Source organism: Rattus rattus, chromosome 14, assembly GCF_011064425.1.
Source record: "Rattus rattus isolate New Zealand chromosome 14, Rrattus_CSIRO_v1, whole genome shotgun sequence".
NCBI lineage: Eukaryota > Metazoa > Chordata > Mammalia > Rodentia > Muridae > Rattus > Rattus rattus.
In genome coordinates, this window is record NC_046167.1 from 25,229,545 (window position 1) to 25,242,146 (window position 12,602).

Below are 12,602 nucleotides of genomic sequence, written 5' to 3' on the forward strand. Positions count from 1 at the left end.
AAGGAATTTGCTGTGGCATACTAAATAGTTTGCAAGACCTGATAAGATGTGAGTGAGTGTGTGCGGGTGTGTGTATGCATGTGTGTGCATGTGCGTGCGCGTGCGTGTGCGTGCGTGTGTGTGTTCTGTCTGTATGGAACCAATATAAAACAGTTGGATCAAACTGTATTCCTTTGTTCAGTTTATTGGGGCTGTTTTAAAACCCATAACTTCAAATGTATCTAAGAAACAGCTTCAAAATAATATTCTGCAAACCCAAAACCATTAGAGTCTAAAGCAATCACAAAACAGATACCACTAAATAACATGGCACTAACACTGGAGTCCACCCAGCAGTGCTCTTACTGCAGGGATAAAAATGGCCCAGCGAGAGCTGAGGGTAAGTGTCCCTCGTCAGGGGAATGACATACAAGTAAAAATGATGACCATGTTTCCCCCAAGCCTGTCCCTCTGCTGAGTAACACCCCTGCTCCTCTCTGCTGGGATGCGTAAGACGTGGAATGGACAGATAATTTTCTTCAGTACAAAGTCATTTTCCCAAGGGGGCGACGGAAGAGGAGCGGGTGTGATCTCACCTCTTCCTGAAAGAGATTCTGCCGGTTCTTCAGGGCTCGCAGCCTGTTCTGCTTGTCCTCATGCTCCAGGTGCTCGTCTGGGGGGTGGAAGTAGCCGATGAGGTCCTGCAAACTCAGGCTCACAGACTCGATGGGCAAGTCAACAGTGGGCAGCTTCGCTTTCTTGCTGAGAGCATCCAGGCCCCTGAATCATAGCAAACACTTCCCTCGGTTAGTGATCCACAGTTTCAGCTCAGCTCAGCGTCTTTTGACTGGCAGGTGGTTTGACTTTGACGCCCTCTCTAAAGAAGGCACAATCAATGGAATGTGTAAGGCATCCTTTCTACCGGCCATAATGGCCATATTCCCAGTAGAAGTGTGTAACACAGCATCTAAGTATCACCGTGTATCCCAGACTGCAGCATCCAGACGTACCTGTATAACACACCCTGTTGGGCCAATGGAGAAATGGTCCGAATACAAAGCCCACTGATAGCCCTTCATAGCGCTAGGCACCTTAAGATGTAAGGATGCATCTTCTTCCTTCAAGCCCTGGAGTTTGCTTGTTTGAGGTTGGTTTTTGGTAAGATTCTTATAGGCTTTTACTATCGTCAATACTAGCTGCTACTCTGATAGTTTTTTTTTTTTTTTTTTTTAAGAAATTGCACATGTGAGAGCTGAAGAGATGGCTCGGCAGTTAAAAATGCTAATTAGGCTCTGTGCTAGCAGCTACATCAGACAGCTCACAACCACCGGTAACCCCTGTGCCACTGGGGGCCATTGCTCTCTCCTGGCCTCTGTGAGCTCGTGCCCACACATCCACAAACCCCCACATACACACCTAACTGTTTTAAATTAAAACTAAATCTTTGCAAAAGTTGCACTTGTGAACTCAGCAGTGAGACTATTTACATAAAATGAGGCCCATGGAGATCCTATTATGGATACAGAAGGGTCTCAAAGAGACCCGACCCCTCCACGAGGAGCTACCGGCAGTTAATGCCTGTTGCTGCTGCTGCTGGGATCATTTTACACCCTGCTGTAGCACTGGTAAGTTTTCCACACTCCCACTGCATTCTGGGTCATTGGGTCACAGAAAGAATAAAAACAACAAAGAACAAAAAGAATAAAAATACATGTATACGGATATACAAAACTATAGAGATGTTTAAATCAATATTTTTAAATTGCTAATGAAAATTAGCTTAGCTTTGTATATCATAACTTAAAACTTTTATTTTAAATGCAAGGTCATTCATATGAGGACTGGTAATGATATTGGAATAGTTGAATTCAGCTTTCCAATCAGAAGAAATAATGAAACAAAAATTATTCTTGGGTATTTCTCTGAAATTGCCTGGCACCTATGCCACCTTACAGGTAGTAAGGGGAGCCCTGGGTGGTTGAAGTCCTGAGTGTATGTAAATTGTTGATATGAACACAGCCATGTCCAGGACTCCAAGTCTTCAGCCCCATGGGAATGGCAAATCTTCCCCAGGCAAGGTTCAGTGGGAAGTCAGCGCTCTCCTCAGGGGAAGTCTGAGTGTGAGCCATTATGGAGGATTGATCATTGTATGGGGAGACTAATAATGGCGCTTTCTCCTCCTGGATGCTTACTGCTGGCCTGCAGGGACCTCCTATAAGACTACCCTCCCCCTGTGCTACAACTAATAAAAAAGCTGTGGTTCCAGTTTTCAGTAGCATATCTCACGTGTGTGTGTGTGTGTGTGTGTGTGTGTGTGTCTGTCTGTCTGTCTGTCTGTCTGTGTGCCTATCCTTTCTTCATTCTCTTGATGCCCCAGCCAGGGTTTCAGAACCCAAGCTTCAACCCAAGTTGGGTTGTGGTACCACTAAATCACTAGTCCTTAGTTTTATCCCCACTACGTGGTTTTCAGATTAATACAAGCAATTGGTATTGTGCAGAATGGTGTAACAATATGAGTAATGCCAAACGGAAATCCAAATGGTAAATGCAATGTGAGGCTGCTTCCCACCTCATCCCTATGACCTACTCAATCTGATGAAATTCAATTTTAAATGAGGCAGACAATGGAATGAGTATTACCTTATACATAGGGTAAAATCTCTATGTATTTTGAGACACACCTCTGCACATTCACACTTATACACATGTACAATGGAACAGTCAATGAAACAGAAAATAATGAAATTAACTTTAATATAATCTGGGATTGGGAAGGTCTTTTGTTGGGAAACGAAAGGGAAAAGATTGATTAAAGCAGTAACTATGAAAAATAATTTAGAATTATTTTTCCAAACAAATAAATAGGGAAAGATACAATTACACAGGAAATTAATGTCTCTAATGTGAAGGGTTATTTTTTTTCATTAATTAATTTACTTTACATACCAATATCCACTCCCTTCTCCTCCCAGTCCCCCACACACAACTCCTCCCCATTCCCCTTCTCTTTTTCCTGTGGGGCCTCTCCCTTCTCACAGGTAAAGGGTTGTTAATAATCTAGTAATAATGCTAATAAATAATAGGGTAATTAAAAAATAATCATGAGACATATTTATTCACATAATTTGCAATTTTAAAAAAATGTTAAATCATAATACGCACATGCTTTTAAAGTTTTTAATCACACTTAGTCATGTACGTATATGCATATAAATTTGTCTATTTATAGAAAACATTTCTTCTAAGAAGTCTGCAAACTTAAAGAAACAGAGAGGCCTTCTTCATCCAGGTTATGTTGCATATTTCCATGCTGTTGCCAGAAAACAGGGTGGCCATAGGTTGATTTGTTTCATGGGTAAGCAACTGATTCAATTATTAAGTAGAAAAAATTGCCTATTTTAAGAATTGTAGTTTTTGGGGGGGCTGGAGAGATGGCTCAGGGGTTAAGGATCACATAACTTTATTTTTAAAGTTGCTCAGAATTTGTCAAGTATTTACATCTTCACTATAACAGAATTTAAAAACATATTCCAGCAAAAATAAATTATAAAATCGTCACGACCCATTGCTGTCTATGACAAATTCACATTCTCTAAGCTGCAGGTTTGATTCTACTCTGGGAGCCTATCAGAGCATATATTTATAAGGCCAGTGTACTTCAGAATGATCCGTTTATTAATCCAGGGAGAGAGCCAAAAATAAAGTATCAAGCAACTGTCTCTGTGTGCATTACCTTATGAACCTATTGAAGAGAAACACTGTGCTGCGGATGACGCGGGCAGTGCGGGACTCCTCGTGCTGCGATCTGGATAAGTTCAAGCCGTCATCCATGTGGCCTTCGTGGTGCATGATAGCCTGCAGGGGCATGGGGACAGAGTCATTTCTCCAGAAGGACAGACTGAAGAAGATATGCTCTTGCCCTGTGTGGAGGCACGCCCCTGTAACCTCAGCCACTCACTCGGAGAGCAGAGGCAGGAACAGTGCAGAAATGGCTCGAGCCTAACCCAGGCAACTTAGCGAGAGTCAATTTCAAACTAGAATCATAGTGAGAGGTAGGGAGTATCCTCAGTGGTGGAGTGTGCCTAGCATTCGAAAGACCTCAGTTCAGTCCCAGATACTCTTCCTTGACAAAGAAAACTCAAAGAGTAGAGCCAGGAGGAAGGGACCTGGAAGGAATTAGAATCGGAGGAGTGAAGGGGAAATCTGAGCACAATAAAATACAATTGTGGATGAGAGAAAACGTGAGTCATAATAATAGAATCAAAGCCAGGCAAATTACCACTGTGTTTAGAGTAAATAACAGGCAAAGCAGCCATGTAATAACTGATCACGTTATTGTCTGCAAGGTGCTTCAATAAATACATTGAGTTGAATGAAACAAGAGTAAATCGTTGCCCCATATCTGCATTCAGTGATTTATCCACAGCCTAACAAACTGTGAACCAACAGAGAAGCCAGCACTGCACCTTGCATCCCATCGCTATGTAATGTCACCAGCTGCATTGTGACTGAACACTAAGTACTAACCACTGACCCTGAGGTAGGTAAACGATGAACATACACACACCACAGAGACACGCACATAAATAGGCACAGTCACACATATAAACACAGATACACACATACACACTCACATACACTCACCCGTGCACACTCACATAAATATATCCACTCACATACATGCACACAGAAGCATACACACATACACTCATATATGCACACACACATATACACCCCACTTACACACATAAATACATCCACTCACACACATACACATTACGCAAGCACACGCATAAATACAATCACTCATACACACATAAGCACACATACACTTACATGCACATACACACGCGTGCGCACATACACACACACACACACACATGCATATGCACTCATACACTCATGTCCTTTGTTAATTTTTATATTTTGAACGTTCCAGGGAAGCACAGCATGGAGAGGCATGTACACATATTCTCAGTGCTCAGATCAATGGATTTTCCAGAGTGATCACACACATGTGCACCAACATGTACATCACAAAAGCAAATACTAGAATGGTTTCAAATTTCCCCAGGGCTTCCTTTCTGTTCCATCTGCCCCCGCTTTCACTAACTTCCAGACTTTCAATGGTTCCAGTCAATAGGCTGCAGAATGTCTGTGAGGAACCATGCCCAGGTCCCTTCTGCTTCCTTCATTCAACACTAACAGTGAGGTAACTCAGTACCATGAATCGATTGTATGAACCAAAAATTTATAACAGGAACTGAAATTATCAAATACCTTGAGTTAAGAGGAACTCCTTAAGTAAAAATCAATGAGACAGAGATCTGCACTCAAAGCAAGATGCTCTCCTGCTTGCCTTTATTAACAGGGGAAAAAAACTAGATAATGTATAAATCCTCTCACAAAGTAGAAAAATGGAGTTGATGAGGATACAAGATGAACTTAATGAAATAGAAATAAGGCACCAGAAAGGGTGAACAAATCTGAAACTCGATTCTCTGAGAAGAGAGAAACAGACCTCTCATAAACTTGGCTGAAAATAAAATAGAAAGAAAAACATAGAATACAGGAACTCAATTATGATAATACAGTACTGTGTGGATCTCAATGGCAAAACAAACAGCAAAAGGCCTGGCTAACCCAGAAGAGTAATCAGTAGAGGTAGCCATGATAACAATTCCTATAGTCCCAGCAGTTGAGGCAGGAGGATTGCTGGAGCCCAGAAGTTCAAAAGCTAGCCTTGGAAACAAAACAAGACTCAAAAACAATATGAGCCCCAATATTCTAAAGGAGTTCCATTCAACTAAGCATAAAATAACCATTAATTAATAATTAATTAATTTAATTAATAATTAATTTTCAGAAAACACCAGAAGGATAATTTAGGGCTAACTAGTTAGAAGTCCTTAGGACTGCATACATGACTGCTGATACAGTTTCAAAGAGCAGACATCCCAGACCATGGGTTGGCAAACCATGTCCTGTCATCTGTCTCTGTAAGTCTGTGGTCTGGGAGAGATCATTCCTCCTTCACGTGATTGAAGAGAGAGACCAATGAAGAGTGATGCTTCAGCACATGTGGAAACTCATAAACATGCAAATTATATGAAATGAAAACTTAACTACTCATAAAGAGAATTTAATTTTCCTCATGAATATATGTAACAATCCTGAATAAAATGAGTTAATTAAATCTAGTAGGATTTTACTGGAATAATGGGCTATGGTCAAGTAGGGTTTAATTCTATGGATGTAAGGATTCTTCAGTAATTAGACGTCTGGTACTTTAATTATATGAACAAATTAAAGGAAGCCAAACCATGTTTTTGTTTTATCAGCTTTAACTGATAGAACTCAGAAATCATTACTATATTTAAAAAAAGAAAACTGCCAAAAAGTTTTAAAATGAGACTTGGGAATAGAAATAGACTCAATTGTTTTAAGGATGCAGAAACCAATAACATCTACAAAGTGGGAGCAAAAATTCACGGTAAGGAAACAAATAAAATGAATCAAATAAAAATAGGATGAAAGTATACAAAAGATAGATGAAAAAATTTTTAAAGGAGGATATAATAATAAAAAATATTAATAATAAATAGATATAAGGAAATTTAAATCTCAAAACAACTGAAAGAAATACAGAAGTTTACTTTGGAGGAACGTGACCAGGACAGAGAAAAGCAAGCGTGTTCATGAGAAAAAACTGTGCACACCTACTGTGATTCCAGACAACACAACCACAGTAGGTGCAGCAAAGATGGAGTGATGCCAACAGCCAGAGGACTCAGCTAGTGAGTCCTGACCATGCAGCATGCCTCATGCCTCCCTTCTCTGGCTCTCCAGAGGTGGCACCAGCAATTCCGACTCTGTGACACTCACCTGTGATTGTCAGTTTGCATGGATTAAGCACCTATGGTCTTAATGAGGCATGCCTTGGAGTGTGTCTAGAAAGGCCTTCCCAGAGAGGATTAACTTGCAGGACACTTCTCATTCAAAGCACAATCTCACAATTCCAAGTCAATGGAACCGCACAGGGAGTATACATTTAGAAAGCTCTCTATAAATGCTTTCAGAGTGCAAAGTACATACAGTGGGCAAGCTGGGAAGGCAAGGACTTCTAATGTGATCATTTAAGTTTAAATGGATAAACCTTGGGCTGACAAAACAGGAGTCGTGCACTAAAGAAAGAACCTATCCAAAAGCTCAGGCATGAAAAGCTGCAACTTTTCCGAGGGATGGCGAGAGGCATGCTTAAGGGACACACTGGCTCAGAGAAAGCTGAGATCTAGAAATTGAGGAAAAGAGCCAGGAGTGGAAGGTAGTACATGCCTTTGATCTCAGCACTTGGGAGGCAGAGGCAGACATAGCTTTGTGAGTTTGAGGCCCAACCAGACTACACAGTATGACAACTACCGGAGCTATATAGTGAGACACTCTCTCGAGGTGGGGGAGGGGGGTGGGATGAGGGAGAAGAAGGAGAAAGAGGAAGAAAGGAGGAGGAGAAGGAGGAAAAGGAGGAGGAGGAAGAAGAGGAGGAGGAGAAGGAGAAGGAGGAGAAGGAGGAAAAGGAAGAGGAGGAAGAGGAGCAGAAGAAGGAGGAGGAGGGGGAGGGGGAGGAGGAGGAGGAGGAGGAGGAGGAGGAGGAGGAGAGAAGAAGAAGAAGAAGAAGAAGAAGAAGAAGAAGAAGAAGAAGAAGTAAGTAGTAGTAGTAGTAGTAGTAGTAGTAGTAGTAGTAGTAGTAGTAGTAGCAGTAGTAGTAGTAGTAGAAGAAGAAGCTGACGCCAATGAGAGGTTTAGGAGAATGGAGGTGGGCCTGGAAGGGCACCACTACCAAAAAGCATGATGGCCAGCTTATGAGCAAGAAGAGGGAGTAGCAAGAGAGAAGGACAAAGGAAATGAATTGCAAAACCATAATCCTATACATCACTGAGAAAAACCCTGCAAGGGTTCACCATTTTTTTAAAAAGCCTATTATGGTGGAATTGCTACACAGGATTCAAGAGACTGGAAATCTCATAATTCATTAATAGTAGTCACTATTACATTCTCAGATATACAAACGGGATCCGATAAATTGGACACCAGGGTTGCATGCATTGGCAAACAAAGTCATTTCACAATTCTTTGGCTGAAAATTAGCAAATGGTGGGACCTGACCTTCAGAGTGTAATAGAGAGCCCAAGCAGGTGGCTGAAGTCTCCACTTTTTGTGTTTGTATTTTTTCATTTACGAATGTGGCTGTGATAAGCCACGCCTGTGTGTGACCTTACCTTACGCTGTATGGATCCCATTCGTGCTGATTTGACATCCACGGCCTGGTAGGTTAGCCACAGGCCTGTGTCCACATGTTGTATATAGCAAATGGAGTCTCCATACTTGATTTCTGAGGTTCCCATGCCATCGACTTCTTTCCTTACACCTGCATCCAACTTTTCCTGTGTATAAAAAGGGAATAGCATAGATTTAGAAAAAAAAAAAAAACACTAGTCCATATCAACACAATACTATCTTATAAAAACATTCCTTCTCACCGAAGTTCACTTCAGTTATGACAATGGCCGAATATTATTTTTTAAAGATTTATTTTTAATAATCTGCATGTATTGTATCTGGGGTATGTGTAGAATGTCACTGGAGAGCAGAAGTGGGCATCAGAGTTCCTGGATATAGAATTCTAGGTGGTTGTGAGGCCCCTGACTGGATGTTGGAAATCAAACTTGGTTCCTTTGGAAGAACAGCCTTGGCTCATAACTACTTAGCCATAACTTCCTGGCATAGGGTCCAGTTTTATGATCTAGAAATAAAAATATCTCCCCTTTTTTGTCCAGAACAAAAATGAAAGAACACTTGAAAAGCTTTGAACATACCTTGAATTTAAAATCCAAAACCAAAAGAAAAGAGTCCCTTTCGTCAGCCTGAAGGACTTTGGCCATGACACCTGCGAGGTGTTCATGACGCTGTCAGTAATCACTGAATCTTCTGTCTCTCGAACTAATTAAAGCTGTGGTTGCTGCTCCTGCAGCTTCCGAGGTGAACTGCCCAGGTTTGTATTCCTAACAGGAGCTGAGATTCAGGAAGTCACCAGGCCAAATTCTTCAAAGTTCTTTTTGTGAAGGTGTGTATGGATGTGTATGTGCACGTGTGTGTATATGTGGTATGCACAAATCCATAGGTGCTCTGAAAGCCGGAACAAAAAAGGGCAATGCATCCCTTGGAGCTGACGTCACAGGCATTGTGAGTCACCTGATGTGGGCGCTGGGATCTGAATCCTTGACATCTGCAAAATCAGTAAGCGCTGTGGTTGCTGCTACAGCCGCTGTTCTTTGTTGGACCTGTGTGTTGTCTGTGTGCTAGATACTGTCCTCAGATGTGGGCACCCCCCTGTAACCGAAGTTACAGACAGCCGTAAGCCACCATGTGGGTACTGGGAATCAAACCTACACTCTGGAAAAGTAGCCAGTGCTCTTCAGCACTGAGGCCCTCTCTCTAGTCCTATGGTAGTCCCTACATGACAGTCTCAAAGCTGAATGGACTCCTTCCTGTTTCTCAGTCATGCCTTTGCTGATTAAGTATCCCCGCTAAGTTGCAGTTATATTCTAAGTCTTTGGTTATTTGATTATTGATTAAATTGGGGTGTGTGTGTGTGTGTGTGTGTGTGTGTGTGTGTGTGTGTGTGTGCTCACATGTGTGTATGTTCATGTGTGTGGGTATGTTTGCTTGTAGAAGCCAGTGATAACCTTCATTATCAATTTTCAAGCATCCCCCCCACCATTTGTTCTCTAAGACTATCACACTGGTGAAGTTTACCAAGGAGGCTGGTCTAGCAGGGCAGCAAGCCCCAGGGATCTGTTATCTCTGTGTTTCTAATACTGGATTGTAAACACAGGCCACCACACCCAGATTTTCTTCTTTTACAAAGGTTCTGAGAAATCAAAGTCAGGTCCTCACATTCCAAGGCGAGCACTGAACTGACTAAGACCATCTACTATATAAATGTGTATTGAAGAACAAGTTGAAGTAAAAATTATTTGAGTTGTGGTTTTTTGTTTTATCTAAAGGATCCATCCAATCAAACAAAAGAGAAGGCCTAGTCTGGTGCCAGGGCGACATGCCTATGCCTATCTTATCAGTGCTTGGGAGCCAGGTGCAGTAGGATTGCTTCAAAGACTAGGCCTGCCTGCTCTCCAGAGCAGATTCTGGGCTAAGCTAGGCTACATGGGGATTGCCTTGTCCAGCCTTAATATGAGGGTCTGGGCCTAGTTTTATTGTAACTTGTTACGCCACGTTTTGTTGATATCCCTGTGAGGCCTGTTCCTTTCTAAAGGGAAATAGAGAAGGAGTGGAGGAGAGCAGAGGTGGAGGGGAAAGGAGGAAGGAGAAACTGTGGCTAGGATGCAGTGTATAAGGGAAGAATAAATAAATGAATAAATAAACAAATAAATGATTGCAGGGAAAATCAAAACAAAACAAAATGTCACAGATTCTTCACGACGTCTGATTTTTTTCCTTTGTATTGATAACTAATGACCCTTTAATGACCCTAAAGAGAATGGGTAGATAAACTTCAAATTCAAATGAGCTTCAATTCTCAATACCGAAAGGTCAAGGTCACCTCAGAAGCATACAATTATCAACTAAGTTGAATCAACTATTATGCAAATAGCTTGGAACAGTGTTCTAAGAATCAGCAATAAAACAGATAAACTATTGTAATTTCATTCTATCAGATGGGATAGAGTACTAATCTACTTATTCCAACCCTGTCAATGGGAAAATTAAATTCTGGAAAATATAACAATGTAATTATCTCTTCAGAAGAAGACAATGAGCCTCTAAAGTTTTTTTTCTTTTAGCCGGGAAATGAGTTTATAGCCTAATTATTTGTGTTTTTGAGAAGTCTTGCACTCATTAGCTGCACAGCGAGGTTTTGTTGGTTTCCCATTGCAATGACCCACGGCCACTTGGAAGGGGTTTTAATGAGGAGATTTCCCAAGTCCTGCGGCTGGTATTAATGGTGACCTTGAGTCAGGTAAGAACATGTGACAGAAGAAACTGAAGGAAACACCCAGGGTCGTGGCTGTTCTTCCCTTTGTTCATTTCCTGTAGCTCAGCTTAGGAGAAATTCAGACGAAAATAATTAAGCATTCCAGTGCAGGGTCTGGGCTGGGTAGCTCAAGGTTTTTAGTCTCTTACTCTGAAGGGACTGAGGTGGCAGAATAAACTCCACTTTGCTTTTAAGACTCTATTCTAAGTTAACTTGCCCTTCGAGTGACACGGCCCCCACCCTTGAGGTCTGAGAAAAATCAGACCTCAGTTGCAAAATAGACACAGCAGCTGCAGCTGTCTGATAACAACAGAGTGGGCTAAGAAAATGTAAGTCTTTCCCAGGTCAAGATGCTCCTTTTTGGTGTATCGACCTCCTTGTGGTTTAACCAGGTGCTATAAACCAATTAGCTTAAAGGCCAACATTCCTTTACCCTCTTATGTAATGCCAAGGCTTGGAAACCCTCACTTGTGGTTTCTTCCTTTATAAATCCCCTTCCCCTAGACCTCGGGGTCGCTCTCCTTCCTGTTGCATCAGGAAGGTTTGTGGCCCAAGCTTAAGCTTGAATAAAGACTCTCATGTCCTTGCATCCGAGTTGTGGTTCTTGGTGGTCTCTGGGTTTTTTGCAATCTGGGCACAACAACTCAAAGGACTGAAACTAGAGCTCACAAGGGTTTGCAAAGGTATCTTTAGTCACTGTGATGGTGGGTCAGAAATGCACTGTGTGGAGGATCCAGCACATGAGCACAGGCGTGCAGGGGTCAGAGAGGGCATGGATCTTCCAGAGATTGAGTTCTAGGCAGCTGTTAGCCTCTCAAAGCTGTCTGAAGACAGCTACAGTATATGTACATATAATTAATAAATAAATCTTTAAAAAAAAGATAGAGTGTCAGAAACCAAGAAAATGGCATGGCTAAAAGCTTCCAACAGAAAGTAAGCTCACATACAGTAGAAGCAGCAGATTAGGCAAGTGACAGCCAGGCAAAAACCCCACACCAGCTCACCTTCCTCAGATCAGGGTCTTCAGTTGTCACATTGAGTTTTAAATGATATTTTTAGATTGAGCTACTACACTTTAGAAAATTGACATTAGTTGTACTTCTCATGGATAACTATTATAATATTCAGAAAAATCCCCCCCCCAAAAAAAACAGGAAAAAAATGGACAGTAGAACTCCTTAGAAAGACAAACATCATTTAGCCTGGCTTACAGGCACCAGCCTTTTCCTCAGGGTATACCTGGCTCTGTAAGAACCACTCAGGCAAAAGGAGTCAATTGTCTCTCTGACTTGAGGTATCAAAAGTGACACACTCAGATGCAGAGGGATCCAAAACCTTTACAGAAACCCATCCAAATTCTTGTCAACCCATGACTTGTGTATACAGAGAGGAGGTTCAGAATAATGGCAGCCGGTGGAACTGAGAGACTGAGTAGAAAGGCAAACAACTGTTCACTGCCAAAGACATGGGTTTCAGTCTAGCAGGGTCACATGCCTGCAAGGCTGAAATAAGTCTCCCCAGGGTGTCGTTTCTGATATCCATTATACTGTCAAAGGGAACATCATGAAAAGGA

The 12,602-nt window shown here is 41.8% G+C and overlaps 1 protein-coding gene across 1 annotated transcript in view; it reads right to left on the minus strand.

Annotated features, from left to right (window-relative positions):
* The window catches only part of Ryr2 (ryanodine receptor 2), a 393,422-nt gene that overhangs the window by 268,458 nt on the left and 112,362 nt on the right, over positions 1-12,602 (minus strand). Inside the window, exons 13-15 of the mRNA XM_032885202.1 lie at positions 8,256-8,420; positions 3,713-3,834; positions 576-759 (exon numbers count right to left, since the gene is read on the minus strand). Coding sequence (XP_032741093.1) covers positions 576-759; positions 3,713-3,834; positions 8,256-8,420 — 471 coding nt within the window. The remainder of the gene's footprint in view (positions 1-575; positions 760-3,712; positions 3,835-8,255; positions 8,421-12,602) is intronic.